We start from the raw sequence: 17,065 nt of genomic DNA, 5'->3' as shown, positions 1-17,065 counted from the left end.
AGTTACCGTGAGCCCTTCACGGGGTTGTTGTTACAGGGCTCCCACTTGCCAGAGCCAGCAACGCTCGCCTCTATGTAGTACCCGACCAGCTCTTTGGCATCTTTGGACTCCTCCCACGAAACTACCACTGAGGTGTCTGTGTTTCTGCTTGGGATGATTTTGCCAGGAGCCTTGGGGATATCTGAGAAAGAGGAAAATGGTGATCAAACTCAAGTGGTTTTAAAAATTCATCCTTATCATCTACGCACAAACACACACCTAGGTATTTTACACACTTCGTCATGTCAAAAGAACAGCTGCTTTATTTTACGATTTTTTTTTTTTTGAGACTGAGTCTCGCTCTGTCACCCAGGCTGGAGAGCAGTGGCGGGATCTCGGCTCACTGCAGCCCCCACCTCCTGGGTTCAGGCAATTTTCCCACCTCAGCCTCCTGAGTAGCTGCAATTACCAGGCATGCGCCACAACGCCTGGCTAATTTTTGTATTTTCAGTAGAGATGGGGTTTCACCATGTTGGCCAGGCTGGTCTCAAACTCTTGGACTCAGGTGATCTGCCTGCCTCGGCCTCCCAAAGTGCTCAGATTACAGGTATGAGCCACCACGCCTGGCCTACATTATATTTTTTAAAGCAAAAAATTTTAAAACAGTTAGGGAGCATGGGTAAACTAAATGTCCATGAACTTCAGAAAAAACACATTATCAATATTGTTGAAACTCCCAAAGAAGTTTACTTTTCATAAACAAAAATAATGAATTTTTGTTTAATGTATAGGTTAAGTACAGCCATCGAGTAAATTTATAATATGAAAGAAGGATGTCACCATTTTTACTCCTGGCCAAATATACATATACTAGATCCTTGCTTTGAAATTTTCTCTTGAAGTAAAAGAAGTTTACAGTTGCTTACCAAGTTTGTCCCCTACCACAGTCACCTCCGTTGCCTCTGAGGGCTCACCAACTCCTGCAGAATTAGAACAGCGGACACGGAAACAGTAGGATTTCCCCTCGGCCAAGTCAAACAGAGCAAAGCGGGGAGACTTCACAGGGAGCTCCGTGTTCACTCGCTGCCAGTTTTCTGTTCCTGCCTCACACTGCAGCAAGAACAGGGAAACCCATTGAAAGCACAGCAAACACAAGCGAGAATCCAGGCCAGGCAACTCCAAGTTTCATTCATCTGCAACAAACCACTCCCTGTAATGCAAGCTGGACTGGAGGAGAGATGAGGAGGAAATAGGGGATGAGGCATCTGAAGTTCGTAGGATTCTCTAAATCAAACTTGGCTTTTGATATGGTTTGGCTGTGTCCCTGCCCAAATCTCATCTACAATTGTAGCTCCCATAATTCCCATGTGTGTGGGAGGGACCTGGTGGGAGATAATTGAATCATGGGGGCGGTTTCCCCCATACTGTTCTCGTGGTAGTGAATAAGTCTCATGAGAGCTGATGGTTTTATAAGGAGAAACCTCTTTCACTTGGCTCTTATTCTGTCTCTTCCCTGCCACCGTGTAAGACATGCCTTTCGCCTTCCACCATGATTGTGAGGCCTCCCCAGCCACATGGAACTGTGAGTCCATTAAACCTCTTTTTCTTTATAAATTACCCAGTCTCTCGTATGTTGATCAACAACATGAAAATGGACTAATACAGCGTTGTATTGTTTGAAAAATATGCTACTTTAATATTTCGCTTCCTTTGTTAACTAAATACAATAATCTGCTTACAAAAGTCTTATTTTGAGGATAGTTTGGGGTCAGGTAATTTTCTAATTTTAATTAAATTAAATTAAATTTTATTTTATTTTTGAGACAGGGTCTTACCCTGTCACCTGGGTTGGAGTACAGTGGCACAATCACGGCTCACTGCAGCCTTGACCTCTTTGGGTTCAAGTGATCCTCCCACCTCAGCCTCCCAAGTAGTTGGGACTACAGGCACATGCCACCACACCTGGCTAATTTTTGTATTTTTTTGGTAGAGACAAGGTTTCCCCATGTTGCCTAGGCTGGTCTCGAACTCCTGGGCTCAAGCGATTCACCCACTTCAGCCTCCCACAGGCATGAGCCACTGCACCTGGCCTGCCCATTACCTATTTAAAAGAATTCTTGGTCCTTTTCTTATCACTCTCTGTTTCTTAGCCTGCTTTATTCTTCTTCAATCATGTATCACTATTTGAAATTAAGTTATTTGTTGTCTCCTCCACTGAAGAGCAAATCACATAAGCTCAAGGAGCTTTGTTCACTGCTTTATGACAGAGCATAGAATTCCATCTGGCAAATAGTACATAATCAACTACAGTATTTTTTTTCTTTCTTTTTTCTTTTTTTTTTTTGAGACGGAGTCTCGCTGGGTCGCCCAGGCTGGAGTGCAGTGGCACAATCTCGGCTCACTGCAAGCTCCGCCTCCTGGGTTCACGCCATTCTCCTGCCTCAGCCTCCCGAGTAGCTGGGACTACAGGCGCCCCCCATCACACCTGGCTAATTTTTTGTATTTTTAGTAGAGGGGGGTTTCACCGTGTTAGCAAGGATGGTCTCAATCTCCTGACCTCGTGATCCGCCCACCTCAGCCTCCCAAAGTGCTGGGATTACAGGCGTGAGCCACCATGCCCGGCCCAGTATTTTTTTTCTAAATGACTGAAAGATGAAGATGTTTTTCTACTATATGATCCAGCAATCCCACTGCTGGGTATCTATCCAAAAGAAAGAAAATCAGTATGTCAAGGAGATATCTGTACTCCCATGTTTATTGCTGCACTCACAAAAGCCAAAATATGGAATCAACCCAAGTGCCCATCAGTGGATGAATGGATAAAGAAAATGTGGTAAATATGCACAATGTAATGTTATTCAGCCACAAAAAAGAATGAAGTACTGTCATTTGCAGCAATATGAATATAATTGGAGGTCGCTAAGTGAAATAAGTCAGGCACATAAAGACAAATATCTCATGTTCTCATTCATATATGGGAGCTAAAAAATTTGATCTCATGGAGGTAGAGAGTGGAATGGTGGTTACCAGAGGCTGGGAAGGGTTGGGGGTGGTGGTGAAGAGAGGTTTGTTAGTGGGCACAAAAATACAATTAGAAGAAATAAGTTCTAGTGTTCAATAGCACAGTAGGGTGACTATAGTTATCAGTAATTTATTATATATTTCAAAATACCTAAAAGATAAGATTTGGAATTTTCTCCACAAAAATGACAAATGTTTGAGGTGATGGGTACCCCAATTACTCTGATTTGATCATTACACATTGCAAAGATGTATCAAAATATTCAGTGTACCCTGTAAATATGTGCAATGATTGTGTATCAATAAAAACCAGATTAAAAAAAAATGTTCTCTTTTTCTGCCCAAGTCTTAGAATAATTAATGGGAAAATTAATTTTTAATGAGACTCTATTCTTAAAATTAAAATGATTTAGAGTGACTTGGAAATCCTCGAATGAAGGACGTGGTGTATATTTGAGCTCTGGTAGAAGATACAGTAACAAAACTGTCAGAAGTCTTTGGTAATCCTTATTCCCTCCTATTTTAATTTCCAACTTTGCCCATGGTTGGTAAGAGAAGAAATTTAGAAACTCTTGCCTGATTTCACTACAGAATTTTGTAACGTTTTCAAAAGACTTTTCTGAAGTCCAGATCTCGTGACAGGTTGACCAGCTGTCAGGATGGTACATTTTTGGGACTTTAAGTTTATCAGTCCACCACACAGGATGATCTTCGTTGACTTGACAGACAGGCAACATGGCATGGCATAGAGGAGACAAAGGGATGGGATCTGGTCCCTTTGTGTTAATAACAAGCCACGTGACCTTGGAAAGCCACACGCATGCTCTTGGCCTTGGTTTCGTCTTCTATGAAACGAGCAAATTTGACAAGGTAACCTCTAAAGTTCCTTGCAGTGTTTTTTATGATAACGTTATCTTTTGTGTGTCTGCTGTCTCCTGAGGGACGAAACTCTCTCAGACCTTTAATCTTTTCATTTATGGCTTTGATTTCTTTTAACATATTCCACCCTGGCAAATTCTTAAGCTGTTATCAGTTGTTTATACTCTCATAAAAAAATAGCTGCCTTTCACTGTGCCGAAAACTTTATAAGCCATTATTACTCTTTACTCCTCTCAACTATGCCATGGAGTAGGTATTGTGGAGGTAGTATTGTATGATTGTCAACGTTTTCCAGAGGAGAAGACAAACCTGGGAAGATTGAAAGGTGGCCCAGTGTAATAGTTGGATTTACGCACCTGAACCAGACTGCTGGGGTTCAAATCTCAGTTCTGTGTTTTACCAGCTCTGTGACCTCGGGCAAATTATATACCTTTCTATGCCTCAGTTTCCTCATCTACAAAATAGGCATGATCTGCCAGGCACAGTGGCTCACAACTATAATCCCAGCACTTTAGGAGGCTAACAGGGGAGGATCGCTTGAGCCCAGGAGTTCGAGATCAGCCTGGGCAACATAGGGAGACCCCATCTCTACAAAACACTTAAAAATATACAGGCATGATGAAAACAAAGATATTTACCTCATAGGACTACTCTAAGAATTAAGTGGGTTAACTCATGTAAGGTGCTTAGAACAGTGCAAATCTTGGCTATGTTCGTTCCTGCTGTTAACGAGTGATACAGTCCTTGTCTCTGACACGACCAGATTTTTGATAGGGGAGTGAGAAAAAGAGCTCAAGACGTAAGACACCTGAGGAAAAAGTTTGGGTCTAAAAAGAACACGGTAGGATGGGGAGGCTGGAAGTGCCAAGGACTGATTTATCTGAGTCCCTTGCTATAAACCCTTCAATTTCACCCATTCCAGGGATCAAGGACATGCCGTGAAGAAGAACAAGCACAGCGGTGGCCCAAGAGGCAGCATGCTGGGTGCAGGGCATCCTGGAACAGACGCGGCAGGGACAGGAGCACACAAACCTTTTCCCTTTAGAAAGGTTAGCATATCACAACAGCTACATCAGAAATAATTTTAGCCTCAGCTCAGAACAGTTTGACATTTGGATGGTTCTGCAAATGTACCCCAGGTCCCTGGACGTGCTCTGTGTCCTCAATACCCAACATCCTGGGTGTTCTATGCCCTGTGCAGGCCTCCCTACATAGTACTGTGTTCATAAACGTCCCCTTCTGTTCCATGCCAATAGGTGTGCTGGGGGAAGAATATTTAAATTTTTAATCACAAACTCACAGGTATTTAGGTCGAGGGAAGTTATAGACTTCCACAGAGAAATTAGAGTTTATATGACCAGAGGAAAAGTTCAACTGAAGCCAGAGTTGACTCATCTGCAGAAAACGCCTCCAAATAGTTGTTATGTGCCCTTATTATAGGAAAGACGGTAATTACTGTCACAGAGGTTATTCAGAACCTTCTTCCTGTGGAGTGTTTCAAAGAGATTCAGTGGGGGTGTGTATTAAACACACTAGGAAATGAATTTTGATCCACCACTCTATTTTTGCCATCTATTTTCTTTTAAAAAGCTTAGAATGCAGCCAGGCGTGGTGGGTCATGCCTGTAATCCCAGCACTTTGGGAGGCTGAGGCAGGAGGATTACTTGAGGTCAGGAGTTTGAGATCACCCTGGCTAACATGGTGAAACCCTGTCTCTACTAAAAATACAAAATTTAGCCGGGCGTGGTGGCTCACGCCTGTAATCCCAGCTACTAGGGAGGCTGAGGCAGGAGAATTGCTTAAACCAGGGAGGCAGAGGTTGCAGTGAGCTGAGATTGTGCCATTGCACTCCAGCCTGGGCAACAGAGTGAGACTGTCTCAAAAAAAAAAAAAAGGCTTAGAATGCTACTCAAGTTATATTATATTTGAAGCTGATATCTGGAAAGCATATAAAAATTAAATATTGTTTTTGTAAAACAAGACTCTCTTGGAAGATATCCATATTGCATGTAGAGGAGATAAGGCATTCATTGTTACTGATTTGCTAGGAATAAAAAGGAAGTAAAGAATGCAGCTCAAAGATATTTGCATATTGTCTTTATGTTGTTACCTAATTTGCAGAAGTTTGCATACACCTACATACCTATGAAATGTATTCTCTTGCAATAATTATCAGGGAAGGTGACCTAATAGGTGTTACAAAATTGAATGATCAAAACAGTATTAAGGATAAAAGAGAAAGACCTTTAGGAAAATTAACTGAGCACCATATTTTTATAAAAAAAATTTCTACGATTTTGCTATGAAACTAAAATGTAAAGTAAACGATACCTTTTCATGCTATCACACAATTTTATAAAAATAAAATTTAAAAGTACAAACACTTGTTTCATTTATTGTTCTAAAAAATGGTGCATCACTACCAATAAATGTTCTTACATATGGGCTGAAATAAACTTATTTTCTTTCATTTTCTCAATTATATCCTAATCAGAACCTTTTTAACAAATGGATTTTGAACCTCATTTTAAGCAAATTCTCTTTAAATGTCGTTTTCCAGTAGCAATGATCCTGTTAGCCAAGGACTTCTTACCCCCGCTAAGACCTGTGCCTTGCGTGGCCGGCTCTCCTATTTCTACACTTGTGGCTGAGTCAGTTCTGCCGAAATAATGTTCTGTACAGGTCTTGGCTCTTCTCCATTTGTTGGGCATAAATCCTTATCAGAACTACCCTCAAATACGGATATGTGTTTGATTCACATACCGTTCTCCTTCATTCCACCCATTCTGGGCCTTCATTGCATGCTGTCCTCTCTAATGTTCTAATTCCTGACATAATTGTAAGATATCTGGGAAAGAACTTGCCAATATTTATTGTTTTGTGATCCCTGACCTCATTCCGCTACCTGTACTCAGAGTGGAGCTAGCCAAGTGCAGTGGCATGAGGTTGCTGTCTTCCACACTCCCGGCCATTTGAGAGTATTGCCCCTTCTCCGTTACCCCCTCCCTTCTAGCCTCACGATGTTCATGTCCTACTACAGAAGGAGGAGTGGTAGAGAGATGAAAAGCCATTACCAAAGCAAGGGAGACAGGAAGGTCTCTAGAAAACATTGTCATACAGGCAATCTACCATTTCAGGAACATTTCTCTTCTTGTAGGTGCTATGATATCGGGTCTGGATCTCTTAGGAGTCTATGGGTGAGTCTTGGGGATCCATAAACCCCTTGATTTTCAGGCACAGTTCTGTGTGATATACTTTGTTCTATGGAGACAGTTCACAGTTTGTAACAATCTAGTGAGATCAGGACATGCTCCCTCCTCCTCCCTCACTCCATTGTCCCTGGGAATTTAGCCTCCACTTTTCTAAAGAAATCCTTAGGAGGTAGTATGAGGTCATGTTGATTCTAGAGTCTTACCTTTTCCACAAAGTACATAATGCCCTCATGACCACGCTGGCCAGGGGGCTTCCAGCTGAGCACCACATAGCTCCGGGTGGCCTCAGTGACAGAGAGGTCTGTCGGGGGGCCAGGCACAATACCCTCTGAAAAACAACAAGGAAAAATGAGAAGCACACATTCTGGGTAGCCCAGGATACTCAGAGAGCCAAAGACGCTGCTCTCCTCCTGGAGGAAGAGTTAATTATGTCTCCACAGTTTAAAGAAGTACCTTCTCTCTAAAATTCCCCCAAAACATCATTCATTCATTCATTCTTCAAATGCCATTGAGCAGTTGCTGTTGTTTTGGTTTTTTTTGGAGGGGGGGAAGGGTTTCACTCTATCACCCACGCTGGCATGCAGTGGTGCAATTATGGCTCACTGCAGCCCTGACCTTCTGGGCCCAAGTGATCCTCCCACCTCAGCCTTCCAAACAGCTGGGACCACAGGTGCACACCACCACATAATTCAAAACCTACATAATTAAAAAAAAAATTTTTTTTTTTTTTGTAGAGTTGAGGACTCCCTATGTTGCCCAGGCTGGTCTTGAACTCCTGAGCTGAAGTGATCCTCCTGCCTTGGCCTCCCAAATTGCTGGGATTACAGGCGTGAGCCACTGCAGCCAGCCCCATTGCTCATTTAGAATATAGAGCTAAGGAATCTAGGATACTCTTCTTATCTTTAAATAGTTCTGAGGCCAGGTCAGGAGTGTTAGGGTGAAAGCAAGGACAAACTTCCAGAAGCACCCAGATCCCAGAAGTCCCAGAGCATCTAGAGTTTAGAGCCACATGAACCCTCCACAAGCAGGATTTACCCTGGCTCAGATATGAAAATAAGCAGGGCACAGAATCCTATAAGCAGATAGGCAGGAGCCAAGGTCCCAGTGGAGTTGAGTTTATAGTTTTAGTAAAGTTTAGGACAGTTTTAGTTTACAGTTACAGTAAAGTTGGTCTTATCAGGCAGGGAGGGAGGAGACTGGAAATACATAGACTCCAGAGGTCAAGAAAAATAATGGGGTATAGAAAAAATATTTAAAGAAATAATGATGAAAAATTTCCAAATCTGATGAAAACTACGAACTCACAGATTAGAGAAACTTGCAAACCTTATAAGCACAAGATATATGAAGAAAGCTACACAATGCATATCATAATCAAATGCTGAAAAAACAGTGATAAAGAGAATATATTAAAAGCAGATAGAGAAGACACATTATATATTGAGGAACAAAAATAAGAATAAAAGCAATCATTCTTGTAGTGTAGATCTGCACTATGCTGGACAAAGCTCTTAAAGTACTGAGAGAAAAAACTGTCAACCTAGAATTCTATACTCAGTGAAGATATATTTCAAGAATGAAGGTAAAATAGAGGTTTTTTTTTACATAACAAAAGATAAAATACTTGCACTACAAGAAATGTTCAAGGAAGTGCTTCAGGTGAAAAGAAAGTCATATCAGATGGAAATCTGGATTTATACAAATAAATGAAAAGCAATGGAAATGATAAAAATGTGAGTCAATAAAGCCTTTTTTCTTACATTTTGTATCTCTGAAAGATAATTGACCACAGTCAAAATAATAATATCATATTGTGTAGTTTACAATAAATATGCAAATAAAATGTATGACAATAACAGCACCAAGGCTAAGAGTGGGAAATGGAATAATACTGTTGCAGGACAGGCACGATGGCTCATGCCTGTAATCCAGACACTTTGAGAGGCCAAGGCAGGTGAATCGCTTGAGCTCAGGAGTTTGAGATGAGCCTGGGCAACATGGTGAAAACCCATCTCTACAAAAAATACAAAAATTAGCCAGGTATGGTGGTGTGTACCTATAGCCCCAGCTACTTGGGAGGCTGAGGTGAGAGAATTGCTTGAGCCCAAGAGGTCGAGGCTGCAGTGAGCCATGATCATGCCACTGCACTCCAGCTTGGGCAACAGAGTGAGACCCTGTCTCAAAAAAAAAAAAAAAAAAAAGGCCAGGCAAGGTGGCTCACATCTGTAATCCCAGCACTTTGGGAGGCTGAGGAGGGTGGATCACAAGGTCAGGAGATCAAGACCATCCTGACTAACACAGTGAAACCCCATCTCTACTAAAAATACAAAAAATTAGCCGGGCATTGTGGCGGGCATCTGTAGTCCCAGCTACTCAGGAGCCTGAGGCAGGAGAATAGCATGAACCTGGGAGGCGGAGCTTACAGTGAGCCGAGATTGCAGCACTACACTCCAGACTGGGCGACAGAGCAAGACTCCATCTCAAAAAACAAACAAAAAAAGGCACTGTTGTAAATTCTTACACTACATGTGAAGTAATATAATATTACTGGAAGGTAGACTGTGAAAAGATGTATATTATAAATTCTAAACTACTAAAAAGCAAAATAAAAAATCATAGCCAACAAGAGAATACAGATAAAATGGAATAATAAAAAATAATCCAAAAAAAGTAGAAAAAGAGAAAAAATGAAACAAATAAATGGAATAGATGGAAACCAAATAGCAAGATGATTGATTTAAATCCAACCATATCAATGATCACATGAAATGTAAATGGTTAAAACACCCCAATTAAAAGGCAAAGATTACCAATTTAGATTTTTAAAAAGCAAGACCCAACTATATGCTGCCTATGAGAAACACATTGTATTAATATAAAGGCACACATAGGCTAAGTGTAAAAGGATGGAAATAACATACCATGCTAACACTAATCAAAAGAAAGCTGGAATAGCTATATTAAAAGTAGATTTCCAAGCAAAAAACATTACCATGGGTAAAAGAAGTCGTTATAACAATAAAGTGGTCAATTCATAAGAGGATATAATAATAAAAATGTTAATACATCTAATAACATCCCAAAATACACAAAGAAACTGGTAGAACTGCAAGAAGAAATAGATAAATGCACCATTTGGTTGGCTATTTCATCACTACTCTCTCAATAATTGATAGAACATGTAGATATTAGCAATAGTAAATAATTATGGATCTAAAAGACTTGAGCAATGCTATCAACTAACTTGACCTAATTAATATTTATAAAACTCAACAATAGCAGAATACTATGCTTTTTGGCTGGGTGTGTGGCTAACGCCTGTAATCCCAGCACTTTGGGAGGCTGAGGCAGGCAGGTAACCTGAGGTCAGGAGTTCGAGACCAGCCTGGCCAACATGGTGAAACCCCATCTCTACTAAAAATACAAAAATTAGCCTGGCATGGTGGTATGTGCCTATAATCCCAGCTACTCATGGGGGCTGAAGCAGGAGAATCACTTGAACCTGGGAGACGGAGGTTGCAGTGAGCCAACATTGAGCTGCTGCACTCCAGCCTGGGAAACAGAGTGAGACTCCATCTCAAAAAAAAAAACAAAAAAACAAAAAACAATGCTTTTCAAGCGCACACTAAATATTCACCAAGATAGATCTTTTTCTGGACCATAAAACAAGTTCGAGAAAATCTACAAGGATTCAAATAACACAAAATATGTTCTATTTAATTTTCATAATATAATTAAATTAAAAACAAATAAGAGAAATATACTTGGGAAATCTGCAAATATTTAGTAACTAAATAACATACTCCAAATAATCCATGTATCAAAGAAGGTATCAAAAAATTGGAAAGTATTTTGCACAAAATAAAAATGAAAACACAACAGATCAAAATGTGTGAAATACAGCTAAAGGAGTACTTAGAAAAAAATATTTAGCACTAAATGCATGCGTTATAAAAGAATACTTCAAATTAAGGACCTCAGCTTCTACCTTAAGAAACAAGAAAAAAACCCAGCAAATTAAACTCAAATAAACAGAAAAAAGGAAATAATAAAGATAAGAACAGAAATAAATAAAACTGGAAACAGAAGAAAAATATAGAAAAATCAATGAAACCAAAAGCTGTTTCTTTGGGAACATCAATAAAGTTGATAAACTTCTAGTCAGGTCAGGACAAAGGAAGTAAAACACGAATATTAGGAATGAGAGAGGTGACACCACTACAGATTCTGCAGGTATTAAAAGGATAATAAGAAAATATGAACAACTTTATGAATGAAAAAGTTTCTTGAAAGATGAAAACTATTAACTTTTACTCAAGAAAAAGTAAATAACCTGAATAGTCCTAAATTTATTTTAAAAATTGAATTTGCAGTATAAAAGCTTCCCACAACAAAACAAAACAAACAAACCAAAAAACAAACCTCCAGGCCTAGATGGCTCTGCTGGTAAATTATACTGAATGTTTAATTAAAAAAAATAATAAAAGTTAACACAAGCTCTTTCAAAAAATTAAAATAATGGTAATACTTTCCACTCAGTACCCCAATACCAAAACCAAACCAAGACTTTACTGGGAAAAACCACAGACCAATATCTTTTATGAATATAGACACAAAAATTCCTTTAAAAATTTTTAGCAAATAAACTCCAGCAATGTATAAGAAGGATAACACAGCATAATATAGTGACATTCAACCCAGGACTGTGAGGTTTAGTTTGCGTTATTTATTTTATTTCGGTTTAATAATCTAAAATTAATCAATGTAATTCAACATGTTAATGGAAAAATAAAAATCATACGATCGTCTCAATAGATACAGGAAAAGCATTTGACAAAATCCAACACTTTTTCCTAATATAAACTCTCAGAAAACCAGGAGTAGAAGAAATTTTCCTCAACTTGATAAAGGATAGCTATACAAAACCTACACTTAATGTTAGACTTAATGGTGAAAGACTGAATGCTTTCCCCCTGACATCAGGAAAAGGCAAAGATGACCAGTCTACCACTTCTATTCAACATTGTACTAAAGGTTCTAGATGGAGCAATAAGGAAAGAAAAAGAAATAAAAGGTATCCAGATTGAAAAGGAAGAAGTTAATTTATCTTTACTTATAGATGGCATAATCCTGTAATAGAAAATCCATAATAAATTTCATAAAAAACCCTAATGTTTGTGAGAATTAATAAATTAGTTCAGCAAGGATGCAGGACACAAAATCAATATACAAAAATCAATTGTGTTTCTTTATACTAGCATAAAAACAAATTAAAATAAAAAACAATACCATTTACAGCATCATCAGAAATATTATATAAAAATATTATATATTATATATAAATATATATTATATAAAAATATTATATATTGTATATAATATATATTATATAAAAATATTATATATTGTATATTATATATTATATAAAAATATTATATATTATATATAATATATATTATATAAAAATATATATTATATATAAATATATATATTATATATAAATATATATATATAAAAAGTCAGATACTCTTTTTGTCAGAGTTTGTGCAAAAACAGAAAGGCAGTAAAGAAGGTAACTTATTTTCAATTCAAACAAATCTTATTTTGATCGGAATTGATAAAAGAGGAGCAAACAAATGTATGAGATTAAATCTATAAAAATGTGCAGGACCTGCTCACTAAAACTACTACTAAGGTGAGAGAAATGAAAGCAAAGCTAAATGAATGGAGATACAGGCTATGTTCATAAATCAAAGGACTCAATGCTGTTCAGCTGAAATCCCAGCATGTTTTTTGTAGAAGTTGATAAGCTGATTTTAAAATTTTTATAGAAATGTAAAGACAGAATAGCTGAAACAACTTTGGGGGGAAAAAAACCAACACAAGATTAGAAGACTTATACTGATTTGAAGATGCTAAAATTTATATATGAAAAAATGAAGCTCAGAAAAGCTATAGTAATAAAGACAGTATGGTATTGATGGAAGGGAAAAAAAATTGACCAATAGAGATTCCAGAAATTGATCCACACATATGTAATCAATTGAATTTGACAATGGTGCCAAGACAAATTCGTTGGGTAAAGAACACTCTTTTCAATAGATATTGCTGAAATAATTTAATAGCCATATGCAAGTATGAACGATAGTAATAACTGAGGCCCTTACTTCTTGTAATGTAGAAAAAATTAATTTTAAATGCATCACAGAGTGAAAAGTAAAAACTAATGCTATAACATTTCCAGGGGGAAAAAAACAGGAAAAACACCTGGATTTGACAAAGATGCCCAATGTCACAAAAACTGGCAAATAAACACATGAAAAGATGCTCGACATTATGAGTAGAATGCAAATCAAAGCCACAAAGAAATACCACTATGAACCCACTAGAATGGCTAAAATTGAAAAGACTGGCCACACTAAGTGCTAGTGACAATGCGGGAGCAACTGGAACTCTCACGTAGGGCTGGAGGGGAAGGGAACATGGTACAATCATTTCAGAAAACAGCTGGCAGTTCCTTTAAAAATTAAGCATACACCTACCACAGAACACATCCATTCAACTCCTAGGTATTTACACAAGATATAAATGAAAGCATATGTCCACAGAAACAGTTAAGAATGTTCATAGAAGCTTTCAACAGTGAATGGATAAATACTTTGGAATGAATTGATACACACACCAACGTAGATAAGTCTCAAAATAATTATGCTGAGTAAAGAAAAACAGACAAAAATGAACATGATTCAACTGATCTACAATTGTGGACAATGTAAACTACAGTGGCAGAAAGCAGATCAGTGATGGCTGGAGATGGGGAGACATGAAAAGGAGGAATTATGAATGGGCAGGGGGAAATTTTAGGGGTGACAAATATGTTCATTATTTTGAAAATGGTGATGGTTTCATGGGTATATACATGTGTAAAATTTATCAAATTGTACATGTTACATATTTGCAGTATACCGTATGACAATTACACCTCAAGAAAGCTTTAAAAATAAAATGGGATTCTCTGACATAAGTTATTTACAATCTCCAGATATTTTAGAATGTTCTTACCCAAACTAAGCAATACACACTGCACCCTCCACAACAAAAGGCAAACTGCTTAGCAAAACATCAGCAATAGTATCTGGGGCAACCAGACTTCTTACCTGAAGGTTCTTCTTCAGTAACAATGATCTGTCCAGTCCAGGGTGCTGAGGGGCGACCTGAATAAAGACAAATATAAGATCACAAACGTTTACAAGTGTGCAATTTATCAGCTGCACTGATGAATTGGGAAAGTGGCCAGATTAGTCACAACTGGGTTTGTTACTAATAGACTTATGTGTTTTCCCATGAATGGTATCAATCATGTAGAGGGCACTGTGGGAAGCACAGCCCCGGTCCTCAAGGGACTCATAATCTGCTGGAGCCTAGAATCTGCCTGGACTGGCTGAGTAGATGTTTCTGGAACTGTACTTGCACAAGCTAGGTAAGTAACCTGTGTTCATTTAACTGTTCAATATGAATCTCCTGGAACAGGTAGGCTTGCTCATCCCCTCTGAAGGATAGCATGCATTTGGGAGAAACATTTCCAGAACAATTGTAAGTCCAGTAGTTATTTATTGTCATAATAAGATGAAAGAGGAAAGGGGGTGCTGATCCTGCGGTAAAGCTCAGCAAAGCAAATTTTTCCCATTACATTTTGAAAAACATTATCTCCAAAGGAAATCAGTTGAGATCCTGAGCAAGGAAAATGAATGATAGGGGTACAAAGTTAAAGAAGAAATTCACTTGTATGATCCCATAAACATCAGAAAGACAGAGTGGTTCTACTCTTGCACTAACCAGGGGACTTTTTGTCAGGGTTTGTGAAAAACAGAAAGGCAGTAAAGAAGGTAACTTATTTTTAGTTCAAACAAATCTTATTTTGATTGGAATTGATAAAAGAGGAGCAAACGAAAGTATGAGATGGAATTTGCAAGTTTAGAAAGGAGGGCAGGAAGTTGGAGGGTTGGTGAAAAGTGACTGAAGAGCAATCAAGGAGCCTGATGAGACACGGTTGCCAGGGAAATGGTAACATTATTATTATTATTATTATTTTCAGATGGAGTCTCGCTCTGTCGCCTAGGCTGGAGTGCAGTGGCGCGATCTCGGCTCACTGCAACCTCTGCCTCCTGGGTTCAAATGATTCTCCTGCCTCAGCCTCCCGAGTAGCTGGGATTACAGGTGCCCGCCACCACGCCTGGCTAATTTTTTGTAATTTTTAGTAGAGACGGGGTTTCGCCATGTTGGCCCGGCTGGTCACGAACTCCTGACCTCAGGTGATCCACCCGCCTCGACCTCCCAGAGTGCTGGGATTACAGGTGTGAGCCACCATGCCCAGCCAGTGACATTATTTTATTTAGACTTTTACGATGCCACTACACGTACTGAAGGTAAAGAATAACATTGTGAATGTAGCACAGACCAGCAGTCCTCTACAAAGGTGATTTTGCCCTTTAGGTGACATTTGGTAGTGTCTCCATGACACTGCTGGCATCTAGTGGGTAGAGACAAGGGATGTTGCTCAGCCTCCTGCAATGAACAGGACACCCCTAGCCACCTCCCACAACAACAAAGAATTACTGGCCTAAAATGCCAGTAGGCCCAAGGTTGAGAAGCCTGGCATAAGCCTGAAATGTTACTATCCAATTCTTCTCATAATGTCATTTTACGTTCCCTATTGTTGGAGATGCCATATGGGTTTCCATGAAACAAATACAAGGCATGATTACAGGGCATGATTCATGTACCATGGTTTTGACATTAAGACTTGGAGACTACATATATTAAAAGATTATTATTATTGTTATTATTGAGACAGGGTCTTGCTCTGTTGCCCAGGCTAGAGTGCAATGCTGTAATCACAGCTCACTGCAGCCTTGACCTCCTGGGCTCCAGCGATCCTCCCACCTCAGCCTCCTGAGTAGCTGGGACTTACAGCTGTGTGCTACCATGCCTGGCTTTTTTTTTTTTTTTTCATTTTTTTCATTTTTTTTTTTTTAAAGATGGGGTCTCTCTATGTTGCCCAGGTTGGTCTCAGAACTCCTAGGCTCAAGCAATCCTCCCACCTTAGCCTCCCCAAGTGCTGGGATTACAGGCGTGAGCCACCGCGCCAGGCCTGAAAAAATGATTTTTGACAGTCTAATATGAGAACTCAGACATAGATTAGATATAACGTTGTCTATCTGTTTTTCCTTTGATATAGAGAGACGCACTGTGCTGAGATATTAATGCTCTAAGGGTGGACTCCAAGGTAAAGAAATAGACCTTGAGCCAGAAAGAAAATTATTTTTATTATTTTTGGAATGTATAATAACAGGAATAAAAATGCTCTCCAGCCTCTTTGCTTTCATACTTCATTCCACACACAATGCCTGGAACTCAGTTTAACAACATAAATGTTTCTGAATAAAATAAAATAAAATAAAACCCTTAAGAGAATGGCTAAGGCAATGTTTGCGAAGGATTCTCCCCCTCGGATTTTCTGATGAAAAAAGGATTTCTTGTTCTTGTCTCCCTCTAGTGGAAGGGAGAGAAACAACCTTGCAATGAAGCTGATTCTTGCAGTCATTTTAAAAAGGTTTAGGGAAGGTCCTGAAAAACGAAAAGTGCTTACTTTTAAGTCTAGCTTTCTCAGCTGGATCCAGAGCAGCCACGGGCTCGGAAACTCGAGATGGGAAACCTATTCCCGTTTTATTCACAGCTCGAACTCGGAAGATATAGGAACGACCTTCGATCAATCCAGTGACAGGAAAACGAGCAAACTTCACAGGTGTGTCATTGCACTGCGACCAGCTATCTGTGCCCACCTCACACCTAAAGGAATGAGCGTGATTGACAAAAATATGAAAAGAAGTATGGCTTAATGAATATCTCCAGAGCTGCAGAATCACCCAGTTGTTTCAGATCTTCTCCCTATAAAATATCCAAGTCGGGTGTGG

The 17,065-nt window shown here is 39.0% G+C and overlaps 1 protein-coding gene across 2 annotated transcripts in view; it reads right to left on the bottom strand.

Annotated features, from left to right (window-relative positions):
* The window catches only part of MYOM1 (myomesin 1), a 184,067-nt gene that overhangs the window by 71,247 nt on the left and 95,755 nt on the right, over positions 1-17,065 (bottom strand). For both annotated transcript variants that reach the window (XM_003817889.3, XM_034943650.2), the window contains exons 14-18: positions 16,741-16,940; positions 14,249-14,305; positions 7,295-7,419; positions 906-1,089; positions 7-181 (exon numbers count right to left, since the gene is read on the bottom strand). In XM_003817889.3, coding sequence (XP_003817937.3) covers positions 7-181; positions 906-1,089; positions 7,295-7,419; positions 14,249-14,305; positions 16,741-16,940 — 741 coding nt within the window. The remainder of the gene's footprint in view (positions 1-6; positions 182-905; positions 1,090-7,294; positions 7,420-14,248; positions 14,306-16,740; positions 16,941-17,065) is intronic.

The sequence above is a fragment of the Pan paniscus genome, chromosome 17 (assembly GCF_029289425.2).
Source record: "Pan paniscus chromosome 17, NHGRI_mPanPan1-v2.0_pri, whole genome shotgun sequence".
Taxonomy (NCBI): domain Eukaryota; kingdom Metazoa; phylum Chordata; class Mammalia; order Primates; family Hominidae; genus Pan; species Pan paniscus.
The sequence above is the reverse complement of the archived record's forward strand: the minus strand, read 5'-3'. Positions and strand labels throughout refer to the sequence as shown.